At 35.3% G+C, this 23,648-nt stretch overlaps 2 protein-coding genes across 4 annotated transcripts; one reads left to right on the forward strand and one right to left on the reverse strand.

Moving 5' to 3' along the window:
- Positions 1-47: 47 nt before the first annotated feature.
- LOC131154328 (protein S-acyltransferase 10) lies at positions 48-18,514 on the forward strand. Of its 3 annotated transcripts, XM_058107033.1 has the most exons (12): positions 48-196; positions 6,905-7,101; positions 7,321-7,435; positions 8,910-8,984; positions 9,083-9,154; positions 9,368-9,505; positions 9,857-9,890; positions 14,159-14,268; positions 14,876-14,962; positions 16,618-16,701; positions 17,886-17,951; positions 18,160-18,514. In XM_058107033.1, exons 2-12 carry the CDS (start codon positions 7,035-7,037, stop codon positions 18,332-18,334), a joined length of 1,023 nt encoding a protein of 340 aa, XP_057963016.1. In that variant the 5' UTR covers positions 48-196; positions 6,905-7,034; the 3' UTR covers positions 18,335-18,514. The 3 variants fall into 3 exon arrangements, with proteins under 3 accessions (XP_057963016.1, XP_057963009.1, XP_057963025.1); XM_058107026.1 differs by lacking the exon at positions 48-196 and having other exon boundaries at positions 6,682-7,101; XM_058107042.1 differs by lacking the exons at positions 48-196; positions 16,618-16,701 and having other exon boundaries at positions 6,736-7,101.
- Positions 18,515-18,572: 58 nt separating this feature from the next.
- LOC131154319 (lysine histidine transporter-like 8) lies at positions 18,573-23,231 on the reverse strand. Its single transcript, XM_058107019.1, has 5 exons — positions 22,543-23,231; positions 21,808-21,944; positions 21,175-21,602; positions 20,277-20,408; positions 18,573-19,345 (listed from the first exon to the last, which is right to left on the reverse strand). Exons 1-5 carry the CDS (start codon positions 22,977-22,979, stop codon positions 18,860-18,862), a joined length of 1,620 nt encoding a protein of 539 aa, XP_057963002.1. The 5' UTR covers positions 22,980-23,231; the 3' UTR covers positions 18,573-18,859.
- Positions 23,232-23,648: the final 417 nt, after the last annotated feature.

Consider the following 23,648-nt stretch of genomic DNA (forward strand, 5'->3'; position numbering starts at 1 on the left):
TGACGACCTTGACAAAGCTGGCGATTTCGGCCCTATGGTCCAGCTCCAACCAGGACAAAATTTTTTGATTGAAAGAAGAAAGAAGGAAACTTAAATTCCTTTAAGTTTGCAAAGGGGAATTTGGGGAGAGAATTTGGGGAGAGATCTTTCAAAGAGAGGTCCTTGCTTGATCTATAGAATGAAAAAGCATTTCGAGGTTAGTGTCTAACCTTTTCTCCAATGAAATTTTGTTTATTTTCATGTATGACATGCATTGTTCCTTAAGAGCATGTTCTAAGATTTGCATGTGATCTACTTTGTTACTTCCATGTTTGTGTGATGTTTTATATGAAATTTTATAGTATTTTAATTTATCTTTGAAATGTGTATGTTCATGCATGAGAAAAGCGCCAAAATTGGCACAAAAAAAAAATACTGTGTAGGTGGTTGACTAGCCCATGTAAGCAGTTGCCTTGCCTACACTTTTTTTTTTTTTTAATCAGTAAAGGTAACTGTATTAATCAATGTTGAATATTTACAACTACTCTAGGCATACCCAAGATTCCATACAACTTAACATAACTGAAACAAACCATTAGGCTAAGACATATAGCCTACCTAACTATCAACAAAAGTTCCAATCTTTCAAAATAACTAAAATCATTCAGGAAATAAGAAACATATTAAATTTATCAAAAACTGCTCTATATGTGTACCTTTGGATCACTTCAGTCAGCTCCTGTGTTGAGATGATCTTCCCCTCGAACTTCCTCCTATTTCTGAAGTGTCAAATCAAATAAACAATAGCAGCCAAGCATATTTTCTTTGCCGTTGGTTGGACCTCAGTTCCTCTAACTTCTTTATATAGCCATTTTAATGTAGATTTCAATGTGGACATTTCCCTAGTTATGTCCAGCCAAGCTTTGATCTGATCCCAAACCTCTTTTGAAAAGCGACATGTGAAGAATAGATGGTCATTTGTCTCCACCTGTGTGTTGCAGAACACACACTCCTTGTTAGTGCCATCCCCAATCATTTTATCATTTGTAGGCAGCCTCCCTTTGATTCCCAACTATAATGTGAAGGCATGTTTTGGGATACTACCGCATTTCCAAACTTCTTTATGTCATAGGACAACTCTCCCTTTGCTCCTCCAGTATTCATAAGCCAAAGATGATGAAATTTGCCCATCCACTACCCATTGTTTTAACAAACTTTCAGCTGCCAAGCCACTGCCCCTCTCCTGTACAAGGTAGTTTTCAAGTTCAACTAATTTTTTCCATAGCTGGGAGTCATCATGTTTAGCCTCTACATCTCATAGATTTGAATCTTTTAAATAAATTTGATGTATCCATTTAGCCCAAAGAGAGTCCTTCTTACTTTGTATGTTCCATAGGGCTCGGGTAAGAAGAGCTTTATTCCAAGAGTTTAGGTCAAAAATCCCAAAACCACCTTCCTTTTTCGGTAGACACATCTCCTTCCATGCAATCGAGGGTTTCTTCCTACCACCCCAAAAAAATGTTCTACACAGTCTTATCATATGATCAAGAACAAATTTTTGGATTGGAAAAATAGCCAACCAAAAGCATTCGATACCCTGTATAACAGAATTCCCGAGCTCCAGCATGTGTAGGAAATTGTATGAGATGGCCACCCTTGGAGAAGTTCAGTCACTCTATTAATCAAGGGGGTGTAATGCATTTTATTCAGTTTTGAAGCTGCCAATGGGATGCCTAATTATCTGAATGGAAAACTCCCTTCCTGAAATTCTGAAAGTCTCTTAATATATTCCAGCTCCGCTGCCTGAACTCCAGCATGAAGAATGTTTGATTTTAGATTGTTAGCATACAACCCTGAACATTTCAAAAATGTACCAAGGCACTCTAACAAAGCCCCCAAAGAGTTCGAGTCCCCTCTTGAGAACATTACCTGATCATCCGCAAAAGCTAAATGGGAAATTTTTAGTTGCTCACACCTCGGATGGAATCTGAAGTTTCTGTTGAGTTCCAAGCCAGCAAGCAGCCTTGAAAGGTATTGAGCTAAATGGGAAATGTTGAGCCTGCACATTTTTAAAATTGTAGCTATTGCTACACAGAGTCAACCGACCCTCTAAACATTTCAGTGGGCGGTTGACCGCCAAATGCCAAGAGCTTCCATTTTTCATTTTTTTCGTAGTTTTCTCCACAATTGGTCTTCTTATGAATTTCTACACTTACCTAAGTATAGTTGTTTGAGTCTTAAGATGGATTTGTAAGAGTTTTGTGACTTTTTCCATAAAAATCAAACATGATCGTCAAAGCATTCAAAGGTTTTCTCAAAGCTTTCAACAAAACCTTGAAATCATACACCCATGATATGGCTTTAAGTGTTCTCCAAGCTTTCAACTAGAATTTTAAGTTAGGTTTATGGTTCTCCTTCTAAAAATCCACAATATTATCAAGTTTTTACAAAGTAAAAATATTTTTCAAGACGATCACCCATGAAAATGGCTTAAGGATGGAAAAGATGATTTTCAAATGTACAAAACTTGTTTTCAATCTTTGTTTTACAAAGAATCCATTGAAAAATTCATTTTCAAATCTTGAATTGAAGGTTTTCTCAATGAGGGTTTCAAGATGTTCTAAGGATTTAAAGTATTTTTCAACAATGATTTTGCAAAAGATTATTCAAACAGGTTCTTTTTTATGTTGGACGGGGAAGGGTGGCCTAGTCCTACATTTCAACCCTCATAAGCACATACATTCGAAATACTTTAAATTAAGAATTTATTTACTCAAACGTAAACACAACAAATTAGTGGACATTTCTCATGTTGAGGAATTTTGAAAGGGTGTATGGTGCTGTTCTAAAATAATTCTCAATTGTTTCTTTCACATAGGAAGCAAGTTGAAAATGTAGTAAAGATGTTATTTCAATATTTCAAGAAATAAGTTCTATATTTAGCACAATAGTAAATTGATTTAGATTAGCAAGTAGTAATATTGAAAGTCTAAGGATTCAGACATGCTATTCAAGTTTGGAATTTCAGAATTTCAAGCAAAGGGTTTATCAAATATGAAATTACAGAATTTGAAACTAAGGTTTTAGTAATAGTAGTGGTTGTAAGATATAAAAGGGATTCAAATAGAAACTGAAGTTACCATGAGAATCTATGGATACTTGATGTTGTTCTACATGCAGTGGGATCACACCTAGAGTCCTTTGTGCAAGCTGTGAGATACCAATTGAACGCAACAATGCAAAAGATTGATGATGGGGGTGTGGTGATATGAAAGTGTTGGCCGTGTGGATGTAACTTTGGTGATGGCCGTGAGAGTGAGGGAGGGAGGATATGGAGATGGAGTTGTTGGATAAGTTAGTGGTCTCTCACGACCTGATCTCTGGAGAGAACGCGTAACCTCTCGCTACTTAATAACTAAAATTGGACAAAGCTATACTAGCTTCAACAAAGGAAAATCCTTTCAATATCAATATTCAGACTTAACTACTTTCAATTCGTACAATGGAGAATATAAAGACTTAACACAAAGGAGACAAGACAATTAAACAACTCACACTTCCCATACAAGCATGGGAGACAAAGAAATAAATGCACACTCACAAATTACTAAGAAGCACAAGCAAGCAAGTTGTCTCACAATATTTCATATTAAATAAAATTCAAAAGGAGGGGTCCAAATCCGTGTGGGGTCTACAAGAGCTTGTAAGGTCCACATGGGTGTCGAACTTGCTTATTTTAGTGCTAAAATGATGGTATTTTCGACTAGGTCGCACTCTCAAGGCTCTTGGTCGCACTCTTGGTCTAAGTTCTCTGGAATTCTTTAGTGTGTAGGAGACCTAGTCGCACCTTATGGTGTCCTAGTCACGCCCTGGTTGAGACTCTCTTGAAAATCTATGAGTTGCAAATGGATGGACAATTTCAGTTGTGAATACCCTTCAGTATTTGGGGCATAACTTCTACTAGAAAACTATAAATAGGGTGATCTTGGTATTAAAGGAAAGCTAACAAAATTTACCACAACTTTTGTGTTCAAACTTTTTAAAGATGAGAATTTTTTGATATAGAAAATTGCACATCAATTCAGCAGCAGAAAAATGAAGATGTTGGGACTTAATAATTTTCCATTAATCCCATGGGTTCCTACACAAATAGTTATGAACTAAAGTGGACATTTGGAAGCCATCCACATGTCACTATGTCAGTGAAGGAAAAGGGTAAGGCCTGCTGATCCCCATCATCTCTTCCGGGCCCAAAAGAATTCTTCTCCAAAGAATGAGAGGTGAAGTAGTGGGAGTACAATTTCGGGTTAATATGAAGGAGTTCTTATTTCAAAATCCAGCTACGCTTAGAATGTGGTTTACCTCTCCACTTGATCAAGAAATTTTGGTATGAACTTAATTGTGTGAACGTTGTATTATCATCCAAGATTTCTTCTATTTCATCACGGTTCTTGGGTATGGGTAAAGGTAATTTCAGGGTTTCAGGTTTATGGGAAGTGGAGAACGGAGTGGGATCACCTGCAAGGTTAGAACTAGAGGGTTCCACAAAAGAAGATGCTTCAAGAAATGGGGTTATATCCTCAACATTAATAGCATCAAAATCAACAAGAATGTCAATCATGTCAGCATTAGAACTTATTTTCTTTAAAATTTTGAAGGGATCCATCTTCTTAGCATGCAACTTTCTTACCTTTCCTACAGGAATCCACTTGGGACGAATATGGACCATAACCATATCACCCTTTGAAAGTTCTTGTAACCTGCAATGTGTGTCAGCCCTAGATTTGTAATGCTCATTGCTCATGTTAATTTTCATTCTTATTTCAGAGTGTGAGTCATGTATGTGTTTAGCAAAAGCATTGACTTGTTCACTCACTTTAACCTGTGGAGTTAATGAGACAAGATCTATTGGCTTCCTAAGTTGATAACCAGTGACAACCTTGTTGGAATTGGTGTATTCCCAAGAGGGAGGGTGAATTGGAAATTTAAAACTTTCCTAGGTCAAATTCAAATCACAATCAGTATTTCCCAACCTAGGGTCTTTCTAAGTATTAACCAATTCAGCAGAAATCAAATTGAGCAAAAATGTAAAGCAATTAAAGCAATCTTAGTATTTATGAAACATTCACAATAATTAAAATAACAACATTCAAGTGCGTAAATTTAAGTGCAAAAATTTAAAACTGACACAAAATATGTTATCGGGGTTCAACCAATACTGCCTACGTTCTCGTCTCAGCTCGCAAGTCTAATGATTCCACTAATGCTCACTTAACGGGTGGAGTGGCACCAGTTACAATATCAGGTCAAATTACTAGGGATGATCTCAACCTTTACAATCGATCCTTACGGGTTATATCAACACTCCCTCAGGCCACCCCTGGAATACAACAGATAATCAATATGATTTTGTGTACAGATAAAGATACTTCTAATACAAGCAGATTTGTACCGATACACACAAGTAATAACCAATGCACTTCAATATGATAGGAAATATAAACTAAGTGAAGATATATGAAATTATTCTTAATATAATGTCAATATGCAATCAAAGTGTGAGAGTATGTTTAATAAAGTGTCTTTAAAATAATATATATAAATATATCAATCACAAATAAGGTTTCAAAAATTTTCAAGAGAATAATCAAATATCTCAAAAAGGATTTCCAAAAGTTTAAGCACAAGAGATATTTAGCAAACAAGTTTGTCAAAAATATTTTCTACAAAACACGAGACAAAAATATAATCTATGATATATATAAAATTACGTGTAAGTCATTTATGGATAAAAATATCCTTATTTTTTAAAAGAAAGATTAAAAAGTCCTAAAAAATGTATTTGTAAAACAATTCATAGGCAAAAGCATCCTTAGTTAAAAAAAATCTAGATATATAGACATGTAGTGTAAATACTTTTATTGGCAAAAATATTTAGACCAAATAATCTTTAAAGAGCAAATTTATGAACTCAACCAAAATTATATGGAACTACCTTTAGAATGTATAAAAATTAATGTTTGAACTTAAAAAGAAAATTTTTTTGTTTAGTTTAAAAATAAAGTATACTAACATTATATATAGATATCTATATTAAGATATATACTGTACTAAATTAATACAAGTAAGTAAAAGTAAATCATTCTATAACAAAAAAAATCCCTATTTTTAAAAGTAATATAAATATTTCTTAAAAGAAAATAAGTTCAACTAAAATTACTATAAATTTACATTTACAAGAATTTATTTTAGATATGTTAAAGTTTGAAACTTAAAAAAGAAACTCTATTTAGACACAAAAAAAAGTAATATATACATATTAAATATAAAAGTACAAATAACTAGTGTAAATAATTTTATACATAAAAATATTATTATCTTTTAAATGTAAGAGAAGTATTTCTAAAAAAAAATTCAATCTTAGATAAATCTACATTAAAAATTATATTTTGAATAGGACAAGATTTGGACCTAAAAATTTTATTTTATTTAAGAAACAAAATAAATGAATGGTATTATAAATGTTAAATAAAATGTATATCCCAAAATAGAATTGGTAAATTCAACTCATGCTTCTAAAATTATTGTAAAGTGTCTAATATAAGTTAGATTAATAATAATAATAATAATAAAATAAATAAAGTGAAGTGGTTTTTACTTTATAGAAACTTAAGTACGGTTCATAATGGGCAATAGAAATTCAGACACAGAATCCAATTGAATGCAGTTAGCAAAATACGAGAGATTATCAGGCAATCAAAGCTGAGACACCTACCCAAAAAAAGAAAATTAATCACGGCTGAGACAGTGCGCCAGTGCGCACTGCGCACTCCCCCTTAACTGTTGGCCAGTGTCGATCGCTAGACCAGCCGTGTGACCGCGCACTAAATCGGGTCCGACTGACTCTCTCTCTCTCTCTCTCTAGCATTCCTGTAGCTGTTCCCTTCCTCTGTTAGCTGTTAGGTATGCGCAGAAGGTAGAGAGATTCTTCTTCGCCATCGATTGGTCGCTGCTGTTTCGATGCTGCTGTGTTTTATGCTTCCCTGAGGCCGAGGATGGTGGGTTTATGCGGCCCTTTCATGGACAGATGCTATGGTTTCTTTCCGTGTCTCTCTGATCCCGGTACGTTTCTTCTCTCAGTGTCTTTCATCAGTAAAATTCCAAAAAATCCTACTTCGAAATTTCTTTTTGCTTTTATTTTCCCCGGTAAAGGGGTTGTGACGGGAATGTATGTATGTGCGTGTTTTATTTTTGTTTTCTCCCATGACAAACTGAACTTGATTTTCGAAAGTTTTGTCTGTTTTTCGCACTGATTCTGATTTTTGGGTTTGAGGATTTTAGCTCGGAGATCGTCGTTCGGCCTTAAAGTGGCGTTGGTGGTTCTGCATCTGATCTACGTGGGCATTCTCTTTCTGTTAGATAGAGATTTGATAGAAAAAACGAGAAAAGAGCCGTGGTATTTTAGACACTTCATTTAAGCCCTCTGGTTTGTACATTATTGAAGTTTGTTTAATTTCATTGTAAAGCTTGTTTTGAGGTCAACGTGACGTCCTAAAATTTGGGAAAGCAGGAGAAACCCTAGAATTGGTATTGGAGCTTACTTGAGCACATTGATTAATCTTAGCTTTCTGAGCATAGTTCATATCTCGTATCCGCATCACTACCATTTATTTTTATTTCTCTGTGATATAAAGAGGAAGGTTAATGTCCCTGGCGAGGGAAAAAAAAAAGTGCTACCCACTAATCATAATGAATATGCATTATGCGATTGATTGAATTGGTTTAGAATTGAATTTGATTATCAGGAAAGCATCCCCTAGGTTTACCAAATTGAAATAGTTCGACTATCAAAATTGAAACCTAATGAGTCAGTCTGCTTTAAAGAGACATGTCCTAAAACGATGCAAGAGTAACAGGAAATGGTTCTGAGAAAGGGTTTTGAGAAAATCACTTTATGAACACTAACATAAGCTAACGGGAGTGCTCTGTGGCTCCCAAATTGCAGTTGTTGGTGGATGTAAAGCACACATTGGTTTACATAGAAAGGTGAAGGGTTATCCAGTAAAAGCTCGTCAGCCCATTTAATTAATAGGACCTTTTTAACCCATTTGCAAAGCACATATTTGTTTTCTCTATTTCATGCGTTCAGACATACCATCAAGGCATAAACTGGTATATGTTTTAAAATATTGTGACAGGGGGGGGGGGGGGAGTCAAATTTTCCATAATCTCTAGGTTGTGACTATGTCTTAGTTTCATAGCTTTTTAAAACCAGAAACCCTAAATTTTAAGGCACAATGTCATGTGTTACTCAAACTGTTCTGAAAGTCTTTGGGTATGTAAACAAGGCAATGGCTTGTCCTTGGCACTAGTAGCATGTAGACATTCTATAGTTTTCTATAATAGAATAAGCTAGTGAAAATTTCAATTTAAAGAGACACAAAGATATTATCAAGGACTATTGTGGCTGGGCATCAAAATTGCATCTACAGATTCTTCGATGGATGATATATATATATATATATATATATATATATATATTATGACAAATAAATTTATTGCTTGTAAAGAAAGATATGCAACAAGGAGGAAGAGGCATCCTCCAAATGAAAGAAAAGTGAAAGAACCAAGTGAAAAAAAAATGTGAACACTATGATATTAATTCTGAAAGCTCAAATAAGAGAGACCCCTCTAAAGAAGCCATGAGTAGAACACCACAATGGAGCAAGAACAACAACTCTAATCTGAATCAGGCTAGCACAAGTTGCCGACCTCTTGAAGAATATGGCATTATGCTCCAACTGAATACACCAATTAATTGCAAAAGCTGCGGAAATATCAAATTTTTACTCATCAATAACTTCATCAATTTTCTGATTCTGTTAATACTTAATATAACATCTTTTTTTCTTTTTAATTTTTTTTTTCAGGTACACTGCATTGTATTTGTTGTTGTTTCTTGCTACATTGGCTCAATATTTCTTTACTTCTGGTTCTTCCCCTGGGTAAATGTTAATGTTTGTGTAATTGCCTCACAGTTCAGCCTAAATATTGTCTTTAAGTTTTATTTAGCATTACTGAATGGTGTTTATTCTCATTCTAGCTATGTCCTTGATGCAATGAGAGCTGTCAATGAGGCAGATTTAAGTTTTAGGAAGACATCAATGACCTCAAAGTGAGTCCAGTTCTTGTGCCATCAAATTTAGGCTAATCTTAACAAACCCCACCCCCCCCCCCCCCCCCCAAAAAAAAAAAGAAGAAAAGAAACACAAAAAATTATAATCAACTTGTGGTGCAATGTTTGTATATTGTTTATATGAGTATTTTTTTTTTAAAATTATGTACCATAGTTTACTGCCTTGCTCTATTTTTATGATGATTAAGCAAGGCAGCCTGCTTCAAGCAAAAATGGAAGTGTGGTAATTAATATGGGTGGGAATCAGCTGGGAAGAATTCCTCAGGGAAGCAGTGTGACATCTTGGGCGAAGTTGGTTTTGGACATGTATCATCCTGGAACATCTCTCAGGTAGGAAATTATTTTATAGGTTGATTTTTGTACTTGAAGTACGTGTTTAAGCAATTGTTCAGTGTATGAATATTGATGCATTAATTCATTCTTAATCAGCAAATCACAGTATAGATCTTAATGTTGATATGTACTTTAGGAATTGGTCATTTGGTTATTCATTTTTGAGGTCGAGGTTTGGAAGCAATTTATGTTTATCTATGACATTAGAATCGTAAATAACCATATAAGATCCTTATCACAGCTTTCAAAAATTTCTTAAACTAGCAATGGCTGCAGAACCTCAAGTCCTTGTGGTTGAAAGTTTCTGGAGAACTTCAGATTGTAAGTGATTACTTCTTGCTTTTGCAGAAATTGGACTTGCACCTATTGCAACGTTGTGCAGGTAGTAACTTCTCTTGATTTTATCTTTCTTTAATGAATATCTGAATTCATGAATTACATCTGTGACTGACCTATTTACTGCATCTTTATGCAATATTCCTGTTATCAATTTGTTATGATTCTCTTGAGATAATGAAAAGTTTCATATTTACCATGCTTCTATTATAATGATGGATGCTCATGTCTTCATGATATCTTTGTCAGTGGTCGTTTCTACTTTACTCGGCAATGAGCCTCATCTTGATGCTAACACTTTTTATCTTGCTAGTGTAATATATATATATATATGTGTGTGTGTGTGTGTGTATATATATGTATAGCAAAAGAAAAAGATTTTATTAAAGAAAAAATAGTGTAAAAAAAGGAGAAATAAAGAAATCCTCCTAAACAAGCCAGAAAAAACCACGAAGGAAAAAACACCAATCAAACCAAAGACGGCCAATCCCATTGGATATTTGAGAAGCTCACTCCTTAAAGCCCTTAGAGCGAACACACCAAGCAAAGCCAAGTAAAGAATCTTTTCCCATGCCAACAAAATTTTTTGCCTAGACCCCACAGCACTGCAAAAAAAGCGAATCTCTCTAATGCTACATCCTTTTTTCTACCAAAATTAGGAAAGGAAATTGCTGAGATGTTCTCCACCATGGCTGGGCTGATCGAACTTTCCCCAAGTAAACCAAAAAACTTATTCCACACTTTCCAAGAAAAATCATAGTGCAAAAACAAATGAGAGGTTGTTTCTAAACTATTAAAGCATAAAAAGCGTACATTTGGAGGATGTGCCTTCAAAGGTTTCCTACTATCCAACAAGTAGGAGTGGAAACTTTGGTTGACTTTCTATTAAGCACAACCAACCAAATAAAAGCCTTAAATTTTGGGGAAACTGTGGCCTCCAAATTTTTTTTATGTAGCAGAAAAGGAAAAATTAGCATTGGTCAAAAGATCACGAAAAGATTTCCAAGAATAAGCCCCTGAAGAATCCTAAGACCAAGAATGACTATCCTCTCTAAAGGAGAGACGAACATTATCCAACATTAGCAACAAAGATTGAAAGCTCCTCTTCCTCCCTATCATTACGATATATAAAAGTGAACTACCAAGAAGGCATAGGATCATCCACAACAAGAAAATAAGTGCATTATGCCCCGAAATCAATCGATAAAGACAATGAAAAGAAGTGGAGAAAGCAACATTCCCCAACCTAGATATCTTCCCAAAAACGACTATGAGAACTCTCATCTGGAACAAACTTAGTATGGGGCATAAATCTTGAGAGATAGAACTCCATGGTCTTTTCGAAGAATATCTAGATCCGAAGTTAGTATCCCAATCATCCACATGAAATCTGCACTTACTTTTAATGGCTCTACGCCAAAGGGAGAATCCTCTAATGGGAACCACCAAAGCTATTTGGCCAATAGACTGTGTTTTTAGACACCAAATCTCCAAGACCAAAACCCCACTCCATTTTAGACCTACTTACCACATCCCAACTAACCAAATGATCCCTCTTCCTCACAATCCCAGACAAAGACCTTATATTTTCTTGAGGTTACTAGCAATACCCACAAGAATCACAGGAATACTGAAAATGAACGAATAATACAAAGGGATACTAGCAAGACATGCGTGAATAAGTGTAAATCGACCTATGAGAGGAAATAATGCACCTTTCTAACCATCTAGATGCTTGGACACCCTCTCCTCTAATGGGTCCCAAAAGCTCTCCGACCTAGAACTACCCCAACGACCTAGGATTACCACTCAAAGGGACCATTAAATAAGACAAGGGCCAATCCAAAGTACCCCACAAGTAAGGCCAACTCCCTGACTTTGCCAGCTCTCAGACTTATAGCAGCAATACCACTCTTACCAAATTAATTTTAAGCCTAGAGACCTGCTCAAAGATATGGAGGCAGCTCAGAATATATAAAAAAGAAGTGCGATCACCTAAAATCTAAAAGGAACATAGTATCATTAGCAAATTGAAGGTGTGAAACAACCACTGCCTTTCATCAATCCCTTATCCACCATTCTATGGACAAAAATGAACATAAAGAGAAAAGGGAGAACAGATCTCCTTGTCTAATGTCCCTAAAGACACTAAACCAAGGTTTAGGTTCACCATTCACTATAACAGAGGAAAAGATTGGACATGCAAGCCCTCATCCAAGAATGCCACCTCTTGTCAAACCCCTTTCTCTCAAATATGCTATCCAAGAAATTCTAACTAACCCTATCCTAAGTTTTTTCAAAATCCTATTTGAAAACAATCCCCGTGTCCTTTCTCCTCTGGGTATTCTCCATTACCTCATTAGCAACCAAAATAGCATCCATGATCTGCCTATGCCCTACAAACGCACTTTGAGCCTTAGAAATAGTCTTATCAAGAATAACCTCTAGAACTTAGTGATAATCTTATACATGCCAAAGTGATGAAGGTAAGTTTATGGTCTTACACAGAATCCCATTCCAAGAATGAAGCGCATTACCCAAAGGGAAACCTCTCTACCCACTATCCCTAATATACCTATCTAAATTCTGCAGGCTAGAAGTAGACCTTCCACCCCCATTTTCCCAAGGAACCAAATAATGCTGAAATTATCACCTATGATCCGCCTAGGGGATTAAAACCCAAAAACAGCTTATAACTCATCCCACAGAGAAAAACCCAACAGTATTATCCACTCTTGAAATGGATTGAGTGTCCCACATAATAAGAATGCCTCCAGCTGAAGCTTGAGAAGAGAGAAACTCCTTGTTTTTATATGAATGTCTAATCAAAACTTCCCTAATCAGACCCCTCTTCTTAAAATCCCTAACCTCCCATAGAATTAATAAACGAAGCTAGAATTTGAACGTTTTTTTGAATCTTCTTCTTTTTCCTCTCATAGGTTCTAGGACTAACCCTTTTAGGTTTTTAAGATACCAATGAGGAGTAAAAACTTGCAAGGAATAGGGGTATCTTGTAGGATTTGCAATGCACCAATCCATTGCAACACATTAGCATTTATATATTAGTGGCACCCACTTGTACCACGTTTAGTATTAGTGGGACTCACATTCTGTTACAAGTGAGTCCTAACTTGCATGAAAAGGCTAGCAAGGTGCGGCAGGATTGGTACGGTGTAAATGCTACCCCCAGTTCCGTGCAAGTTATTATTTTGACTAGGAGATTAGGTGCGCTTGTGTTGGCAACAAACTTTGAGTGCATAAAGGTTACAGAGCAAAGGAAAGATGAGTGCTATGCAACCCTCCCTTAGAGCAGTTCTTGTTTTGAATGAAGTGCCTTTTTTTAAGTTGGCAAGCAAGCAGTCATCTAATAAAAAGAGGATAGAAAGTGGTAACAATCTAAAATGTTTTTGTCATAGCTTATTCTTTTCTTTTTTTCTTTGTTAAAGAATAAAGAATATTGGAATGCTGTATGTCCTTTTGGCTGATGAGTGTCATCATCCCTGTTTGATACCATACAAAGTTCAATTGTTTATTTTTTATTTCCATTCAGGAATGTCGGAAAAGCAGAACACTGGCTTTTGAATTTTGTTGTTTTTGTTAATTGTGACTTTCAGCAGTAGGGTTTATGCCCACCTGAAAGTTGCTCTAGTTCCTGTGGCTTTAATGTTTATCGGTGCAGTATGGTTATCTTTGTAAACTCTTGAAATCATTCAGCCTAAGCTCCTTTTGGTTTACTGCCAAGTTTCTGTTCCCTCGAGGAACTTTAGCCAGCGCATTGCACTTCTCACATTTCATGCTGATTCTTGCTTTCTAGTTTTTCATGTCACAATAGAATGTTTGATATTTCCATTTCATTGATTCAATTTTTGATAGTATTCAGTTACTATCTAATTTGAGAACACTGGCTTTTGAGTTTTGTTGCTTGTGTTAGTTGTGACTTTCAGCAGTAGAGTTTATGCTCACTCGAAAGTTTCTCTCGTTCCTGTAGCTTTAATGCTTATATGTGCAGTATGGTTATCTGTGTAAACTCTTGAAAGCTCATTCAGCCTAAGCTCCTTTTGGTTTACTGCCAAGTTTCTGTTCGCTCGAGGAACTTTAGCCAGCACATTGCACCTCTCACATTTCATGCTTATTCTTGCTTTCTAGTTTTTCATGTCGCAATAGAATGTTTGATATTTCCATTTCATTGATTCAATTTTTGATATTATCAGTTACTATCAAATTTGCCTTTAGGGTTACTCGAAAGGAATATCTCTTGCTCAAGTTTGATCTTTGTTTTGATTGTTTTTAATTATGCACGTGAAATATTTGCAGCCCCCACGAGCAAAGCACTGTCATGATTGTGACAAATGTGTTCTCCAATTTGATCATCATTGTGTTTGGCTTGGAACATGCATAGGCCAGGGTAATCATTGTCGATTCTGGTGAGCTTCTATGTGTCATTCACCATAAATTTCCTTCTATAGATGGAATAGTTGTAGTAATTTAGTCTATATTTAGAACTATAGAGAGTATTCATAGGAAAAAAAAATTAATTAGCTTTGCTTTACGCTTTATGATTGTGGACTTGATTACTGAGAAATGGAACTTCAATGTGTGCACAAACATAAAATTGATTGTTTAAGATGTTGTAAAATAATCTGGCTTGAATTTTGTTCTTTATTGTTTGAATCTGAATTTGATTTGGATCCCATTCTTTGACATCACATTTTTAATATATTAGCTTGATAAGCATGAACAGTGTTTATGTATGTATTAGTTTGATAAGCAATTGCATAATATTTTGCCATGGGTGTGCAGAAAAATGAAAGGTCTTGATTTATTAATAATTAAAATGGAATTTTATTATACTTTTGTTTGATGTTGTTCAGATTGTAGGTCATTCTTGAAATTGGTGTTTTCATTCATCATGGGACTCTGTGATTCATCCAAACATTACTGCACTTTCTTATTTTTGTTTTCAAGCAGTTCAAATGTTTCCTTTTCTCAAAGATAATTAAGTATACTTTGTGTTATATGTTTGTGTACCAGGTGGTACATTTTGGAGGAGACAGCATTGTGCCTATGGACTGGAATCTTGTACATTATGTACTTGAAGAACAATATATCAAAGGCTTGGTAATGTATCTTCTTAGATCATTGATATTATGCAAGATCAGATACCCTACCCGCACTCCTTTGACACAAGCCTTGTGCACTGAGCTTCCCCAATTTTAAAAAAAATATTAAACAGGGATTTCCAATTTCTAATATTATGCAGGGTATTTCCAATTTCTTATGCCACTGAAAAAAATTGATGCACCTGAATAATGTCACGTCTAAGTCCCCCCTTGCCCTTTTCCTTTCCTCCTTTTCTTCACCAATGAAATAGATGAGGACCTGTGACCTGCATGCTCTTTTGAATGTAGGGATGTCAGCAAGTCAATACCGGTGAAAGTTGTCAAAACCAAAACCAAAACCAAAACTGAACATGAATCATCTACCTAGAGCCGTTCCAAATCCAAACCCATTTAAAATTTTAGTGTCTGAAACCAAAAATTGACTCTTAATATTTGAAAAGATCAAAACATGTTTGAGATTGAAACTTTTGTCTTTTTTGGTATGAAAAATAAGTTCCTAAATTACTTAAGTCTTATTTGGTATCGTTGTTGTTTTCTGTTTTATAACTTATGTTTTCTGTTTCCACATAGTGAAGAAATTGATTATAAAAACACGTCTGTTTGTGTTAATTTTCTGTTTCTGTTGCTGATTTTCAGTTGTTTGTGAAAAAACTGAAAACTAGAGTTTATAATTTTCAGTTGTTTAATATGCAGAAATATTTTTTTTTTTGGATTAAATCATTCATTTATGCACTTTTAAACTAAAATTTAATGATCATATTAATTTAAATATAACTAAAATAAAAATATACATAAATTTTAAAAAATATTAATAATGTTAATTATAAAATATTTTTACTATTTCTTAATTGTCATGTCTAGTAAAATTTTTATTGTAAAGCAAATTTTGAGAGTATAACAATTAAGTAAAAATAATTATTATAATTTCTATTTTTATTATAATATTTTTTAGTATGTATTATTTGTAATTTTATTATTTTAATCATATTTTTATAATATTATTTGATTTGAAGATGAAAATAAGCATTTTTTAATTAAATTTTTAATTTGTGTTAGTTTTATAAATGTTAACCAAATAGGTTGCTAGTTTTTGGTTTTAAGTTTTTGTTTTTTGGATTTTAGTTTTCGTTTCTTGTTTTTGTTTCTATAATTTTTGACAGTGATACCAAATGGCCCATTACATAATGCATTCTTACCAGGAGGTCTGAACCATAACATTAATTCCCAAATCACTTCAAGGACGCACTATATCATAGTGGTAGAGAACATATGCCCATTAATGATATAGCATAATAAAAACCAGAGTTGTATAACCAAACCATATAATTGTATAAATGGGTATCAGAAGGGATAAACCCAAGAACTACCTAAAACTGATTGTGTATCTTAGTCCCATTACCAAAATGGTTCCATAACTTATTAAAATTACCCAAAACTAATGTATTTGAGTCAGCTTGGGTTGGATAACTGAAAAAATTTTAATGCCACCTTGAGTCAAAACTGCCCTAGGAAAAGAGTGAAGAAAATTAGTTTGCTATTTTAATTGTGATATGCCAGTGCTTATACAGTGTTCAGTTTTGAACTTTTGATTCTGACATTGTTTATATCCTTTTTTGATTCTGAAATGGGACCTTGGAATGGAATGTTTGTTAGGTGGATTGATGGAATTTTCATATTGCTACTGATTACTTTGTCAATTTCTCTGATCTTTCTGCTTCTGCTGTTGCTTTTCCACAGGTAAATTTTGTTGTCTGTCTGCTTTCTGCAATAATGGTTTTCTCTTCTACTTCAAGTTTCTTTTTTACATGTGTTGTTGTTAGCAACTTCTGTTATCTTAACTGTGGAACACGGTGAATCTTTATGTTGTTTGTTTGTGGTTCATTGATGGTTTTTTGTGACCTGTTTCTATGGTCTTGAGGCAAGTTAAATAACTCAATTGTAATGCTGTTTAATTTACTCAAATTTTTCTGTGTAATGATTTTATGCCAATACATTTGTCATGCAAGTAATCTTACCTAGTGTTTGGGAGTTTGGAGTTTAGACTTTAGATTTTAATTTGTGTGGATTTGGACAAAATGCAATAGAAAATTGGATTGTGTTTCATATAAATCTGCCTAACAAAATCAATTCTCCCAAACACAACCTTGCTTAGGTCAGAAGCTTTTGGTTTGTGCATGCGACAATGCTTAAAAGTTGTTATTTACTCTTTATTTGGTACAAGTTTTAGTTTCTCTGCCTTTTATGGAAAGCCTCAAGATTGTGCAATTCGGACTTGGTGTGACTTAGGACTGGTGAAGGGAAGTGGGGGACAGGGTTAATTAATATAGGCTAAAAATTAATAATTTCACTAGTAATAGGTAGGCAATTGATATAGGATAGTAATCCCTGACCTGAGGAGGGGATGCACAGATGGAGCTGCCCCCTTCTTTGAAGGCTCAAATGTGAACATACAGAAGCATGCTATGGTATGGTGGTTGACCTGATTATAAAATGAATTAGTATCCTGACTACAAGTCCTCCGGGCCTAGGTTGGGATTGTTAGGTAAGTAATCAGGCTCTTAGCAGGTGGGGTTGACCTGAATTAGTATCCTGACTGCAAGTGCTCTTGGCGTAGGCAGGAAAACCAATTGGGTTGGTAGCTGGTTGGACCATCTTCTGGAAAAGAAGACCTTAATTTTATTTGCATTATAACAAGTTGATATTATGTATTATGAACAAAATAATGCATCAGACACTAGATAAAGATGTTTTATATGAACAGAAAATATGATTTGGTATGATTGGTAACGTTTTGAGTTGAGGGAATGGTGTTCTGATGTGCTGGTTAGCAAAAAAAGAGAAAAGAGTTCGAGGTGGGATCTTGGTAAAAAATGTCACATTTAAACCGAGCTGTTGTTATGCTGACATTATTTTTTCTGCAGCTATCTTGTCCTGACGAATCAGACAACCTATGAACTTGTCAGAAGGAGGCGCATCCCATATTTGAGGTTTGTTAATTCATGGTGCTCTTCTACTGTTGCGGTATTTGTTCAGCGTTTTAAATATATAGTGCAATTATATATAACTGCACCTTTTTTTTTGGTAGCGATCCAGCTGTTTATTACGGCTGGAATTATAATATATGCTAATGTGAATATTCAAATTTGAACTCGGTTGGAACTTTGACTAAGCAAGTAATTTTGGGTTGAAATGCAGAGGAATTCCTGAAAGAGTGTATCCTTTCAGTAAAGGATGTCGTAGAAACCTGTACAACTTCTGCTGTGCTCAGAGCAGCATATATAACATGGAACCGTTGCCTACGGCATACGAAATTGAAGCTAAATCAAGACCCTACACATGCTTGGATATTTTGATCTGCCGATGCTGCTGATATTGTGTGCCTTGCCTTGCCTTGTATCATTTAATTTTATTAGCAATTTTTTGCCCTAGAAATTTATTGTGGGTTAGGATCGAGTGTAGAAGCAGCCCTGTGTTTGTAGCAATTACTCTATGAAGTCATAATTTTTGGAGATGAGAAATACATGTAACAATGAGTTTTCCTCGTTTGCTAGAACCTGCCCCGTAGTGATTTAACTTACCACATTATGTTAAATTGCAGCCGACAATGCTTTCTGCATAAAATGAAGGACCTTTTATCTTCCTGCTTCTTTTGGGTGTTTCTTGCTTTGTCTTCCCCTTAGGAAGACGTCAAACACCAATACAATTCCGAAAAATAACATGCAAAAAAAAACCATCTCAATTTTTTTTCCCCTTTCCAAATTTAAGGTGCAATCTAGCTCCTCCCACTTTGGAAGCCATCACCGCTATTAATAACAAGTAAAGTTTCCAACACAATTTCTTTTCCTCTTTTTAAAAGAATCAAGACTTCATCGATATGTTGGGAGGCTCATTCACTTCATTTAGGATCGAAGAAGCTAACTTCAACGCCGGTATCAATGATGACGTAGGTACCGGCGGCGATCAACAAACCGCTAAGGGCCATACCGAGAACCCCCAGGCCCCAGTTGAGCCACCACATTGCACCGTACATTTTGGGCTTCCTGATCTTGACCCACATGAAGCAGGGATAAGCCAATGTAACGGGGAGCGCTAACCCTCCGATGAGGCCCGCAAGGCTGCCCAGGAAGGGAATGGCCACCGCCACAAGGAAGCAGCCGTAACCGAACACCGCCCGGAAGATGGGGCGGAGCCACCAAGGGCAGGGATGCTTCTTCCGGCGGGTGTAGATGGACTCGATGAAGTCGAAGGTCGGCATGCCGTAGATTTGAAAGGAGCTTAGGGCGTTTATGATGACGAAGGAGCTGGTAAGGCCCAGCACGAACCGCGACACGTCGCGCGAGTGGAATGTGTACAGAGCCGTCAGCATCCCATTTGGTGGTATCTATCCATTACACATGTAGATTGGGTGATAATTTAGATGATGAACATTTTTATTATTACTATTATCTCTTTTGTGCTCAGAGATGGTGAATGCATTTTTTTTTTATTAGTTGTGGATAATTATGAATATAAATATGTGGGAAAAAAATTATTGGCTTGAATAATTATGACAAGATGTGTATTTGAGTCACCTTCATCTGAATATTTTTATTCTAAATATAAATTTCTCAAAATAAAATGAATTTTGAAGAATATAGCAAAAAGGCAGATTAAATATGATCTAATTTTTCAAAAATAAATGATGGTAAATAGCTAAAGATATACTTGTGTTTTAGTGTTTTTGGGAGTTGAAAACTTTGACATTTCATGGACTCCGATGAAATTCAATAAAATTTATCCAATTTTAGATTTTTATGAACTCCAATGAAATTCAATACAATTTATCCAATTTCACTCTAATTGAACTTATATTCAAAATTTGTGAATTTCATGATTTTGTAATGTTTTTTTTTTTAAAAAAATTATATAATTTTTATTTTGCAATCTCAAATTTGTTTTGATTTGAAGACTTGAAAGTTGAAATTGATAATTTATATTGTTAATTAAAGAAAATGAGATAAATTTTAATCACCATTTTTCCAAAAATAAAAAAATAAAAAAACTTCATAAACTATCATTTGACAATATGTTCAAAATATATTGCATAATTAGACGAACCGAAATTAATTTTAAAATTCTAAATTATATTGTAAGTGCACATTTAAAAAATTACTAAACTAATTTAAATTTTAAATTCCTAAATTATCTTTGTAGGCTACAAAGCACACACGCTTATATGGGTAATTTTGATTTAGGAGGCAGTTAAAGTCTGAAGGAAACAATTTAATTTCGATTAATGATTGTAAGAATAGATAAGAGTAGTAGAGACGTACCATGTGACCGTAAGCCCAATAGCCACCAATGGCAAGGGGAAACAAGCATGCGGCAATTATAAGATAAGCAAATTTCACTCCCCTCCACATCGGCACGTGCGATGGATGCTTCTCACTGGATGGCATCGTTGCCTGCACAATCATTCCAACACATTTCATGCATATATTTCATTTTTAGTGTAAAATTAAGCACGACTGCTCTACCATGCTCGCATTCTTTTGCATATTTTGTATGTTTAAACATTCAATATATAAAAATAAGACAATAATATGAGTAAGGATGATAAAATAGGTCAAAACTCAACGGGTGATCGATGATCCATCCATTTAAACTGAGTTTGCATTTAATACAAGTGGACCTGACTTGTTTATTGAACGGATTAGGTAGGTTTGGGTCGGATCACTTGTTTAAAAATAAGATGAAGTATTTTTTTTTTTATAAAAAATGTCATTTTATGTGAAATGTTTAAAACTTTTTAAAATAAATAAATTATATTTTTAAAACAGGTGACCCGTTTGTTAAACAGGTGAGTTTGAATTTATATAATAGTCACCCATTAATAAACGGATCAATCCGAACCTATTTAATTTCAACCCATTTATGATTTGTCCAAACCCGACCCGTTAACCCGTTTTGTCACTCCTAAATATGAGTTGAGCGAAACTAGAATCTCCTCAGTAAATAGTCAATGTCTCCTGTTGCAAGTTTTTTTTTCTTGCATTAAAAATCATCCTGAGTATTAAAATTTAATAAAAAATTCAAACCAAACTACTTGGAATTAATTAATTAAAAGACTTACACTAATTATATATGTGTGTGTGTGTGTGTGTGTGTATAGATATTAATATGGAAGCAAATTAAGTAATTAACAAGAAATCATATCATGTATATATGTACCTGTATCTCAAGGATAAGATTGTGGCCTCTGAAAGCAAAAGCAACGATCCCAAGCGCGTTTAGGACGCCAAACACCCTACCAATCTCATCCTTGGGTCTGACCGGATCGTAGGAAACGCCGGGCAGCCTGCCCTCCGCCACCGACACCACCCATATGATGGTGCAGTACCCTACGGCGGTCACCGCCCCTATCAGCGACACCCCCGCTATGGAGTTCAAATTTGGGAGCTGCGACAGTATCACCGCGGCGCTCGTGAACACCAAGTACCATTCAACCGTCGTCAGCGGCGCCGCCGTGCATGTCGTAGCGCATAGTATCTGGTAGAACAGTTTCGAGGTTGAGCCCCCGATGATGATCAGTGCAACGCATGTGCCGATGGATAGGTACATTACTGGGAATATAGCCAGCAGCTTCCCTAACCACTCACCTGCATAACCCATCATTGTATTAATCAGTTAATTAACTTCAATTTCTCTTCTACTCTTTTATAATTACAAATTCAAATTGATTAACAGTCGTAATTTAGGACTTACAGCTTTAGCTTCTAATTAAAAAGACTTGAAAGCATACAAGCTTTCAACGATATACATTAATCATTAAATAATTAATTCCTAAAAATTTCATTTATATACCGAATGTAACATCGAAGAGTTGGAGGTATCTGCTGTAGCGCATCCCAGTTTGGGTGGATTCATGAAGATTGACGAGCAGCCATAAGGTGTAAAGCTGCCATACGAATGCTACGGTCAGGGTGATTATTCCCCACGTCCTGCATATATAACCAAATTTCAAATTTTTAATCAAATTATTATAACTGTATTGGATTTAGAGACCATGAATACCATTAGGTTTCTTCCGGTTGGAATTGTTCAGATTTGTACCAGTAATTTAATTTTTATGAATGCGTACCGTGTTTATGCATACACAGCCAATCATGCTTTAAGAAATCATAAAAAAAAAAAACAATAATTTGCGTCTATAAAAATTTTATATTAAAATTAGAATGTTAGTAAATAGAATGGATTTTCAAATTTTTACTTCATAAATTTATCACTCTTTATTAATATTTGATTTTGCTCTATTTCTATCCCGATTCTATTTCTTTTTGCAAGCTAAAGGTGATGTTAATATGATAAAAAATTATATTGGGAATATGTAGCGATATGTAGTTGCATAACAAACATTACTCTATTTTTGGAAAAAGCGTAATTTGGTGGCTTTAGTTAATTAATTAAACTGAGTATATTATAATTAATTATCAGCTGTTGGTCCAATTTGTTCAAGTGATAAGGATAAAGATGGGGTTAGAAATTCTAAAGTCGGATTCTTGCTTGTAATTTATTAATAATAAAAATAATAATGATTACCAGCCAAGGATGGTGAAGGCCACAGGAAGGATAAGAGCCTGGACTCCAATCCCAGAACAGAGCGTGTGGAAAGCTGCGTAGTAGGCGTTCCCATTTCTGGACTCTGTTATAGGAAGCCAGGCGTCCTGCGGATCCAGCTTCGTGAGGCGCAGAGCCTTCCTCATCGGGCTCCCCAGAGGCGTTATGAATCGAGGAGTTAGAGATATTCTCATCGGTGTTCTTGGAGTCTTAGGAGTACTACTCCTTTTCTTATTGCCCATGGCTACTCCTCCTCCTGCTCCTTCATGCTCTGCGTGAAGCAGCGGCGATCTGGTCAGCGACGGCGAGTGGAACTGCGAGGGCGGGCAAGACACCGGGGGAGTTGACAGCGCCGTCCCGGGCCTCGGCGTCATCGGTGCCGAACATATCTCTGCCGCCGCGGCCGTCTGCTCGCTCATCGTCTTCCTTCACAAAAAGCGGAAGCTAGCTAGCTAGTTCTCTGTGTTGTGGGCTTTTATGCACAGACTTCTGACCGTGCAGTAGGTACTCTTCTTATATGTGGTGCTGGCTGGCTGGTTTAAGGTTGAACAATGCATGGGATTTATGGGAATGTGATGCAATTCTGGGAAATTGAGAACAGACAAGTGGGTGATAAGTAATAATTAGTGAGGAAAGGAATCCAAGGAAAATAGCAAGGTTCTTGGTCAGACAGCTTCAAATCAACGTCTGGGAGATATGGATATATACGTGGGAAACTTAATTAATATTTGAAAGATTAATTTAATAGTTTGACGGGCAACTTTGGCTGCTCTTCTTTTTCAGGCGTCTTTTTCACATGTTATAAATATTGGACAGTTTTTTTTTTTTTCAAACTACCAGAGCCCCCTGCTTTTGGTATTCTTGTTTATATTATTATTAAATTAACCTACATTTGGGTCAACAAAAACCTGCTGAAGAATGAAGGAGTATGTTTTGTGTCTTTCTGAATTCGTTGTTTTTACTGTTGTTTATTACGATATTTACTCAAGTCACATGTTACTATGTTGGCGTATAAAAGAAGAAAATAACAACTAAAGAATGCATCCTGTATTTTAAGGAAATAAGGTTACATTTGTTAACAGCTTCGA

This window comes from Malania oleifera, chromosome 1 (genome assembly GCF_029873635.1).
Source record: "Malania oleifera isolate guangnan ecotype guangnan chromosome 1, ASM2987363v1, whole genome shotgun sequence".
NCBI classification, from domain to species: domain Eukaryota; kingdom Viridiplantae; phylum Streptophyta; class Magnoliopsida; order Santalales; family Ximeniaceae; genus Malania; species Malania oleifera.

Excerpts from the sequence above, each read along its gene's own strand:
- LOC131154319 (XM_058107019.1), bottom strand. The coding sequence starts at position 22,979 with ATGAGCGAGCAGACGGCCGCGGCGGCAGAGATATGTTCGGCACCGATG. Across the intron at positions 21,945-22,542 it reads GCCTTCACCATCCTTGGCTG|GACGTGGGGAATAATCACCC; the intron begins GTAATCATTATT and ends TTATATATGCAG. Across the intron at positions 19,346-20,276 it reads ATTGGGCTTACGGTCACATG|ATACCACCAAATGGGATGCT; the intron begins GTACGTCTCTAC and ends TGTAATGGATAG.
- LOC131154328 (XM_058107033.1), top strand. The coding sequence starts at position 7,035 with ATGGTGGGTTTATGCGGCCCTTTCATGGACAGATGCTATGGTTTCTTT. Across the intron at positions 9,506-9,856 it reads CATCCTGGAACATCTCTCAG|AAATTGGACTTGCACCTATT; the intron begins GTAGGAAATTAT and ends TTGCTTTTGCAG. Across the intron at positions 17,952-18,159 it reads AGGCGCATCCCATATTTGAG|AGGAATTCCTGAAAGAGTGT; the intron begins GTTTGTTAATTC and ends GTTGAAATGCAG.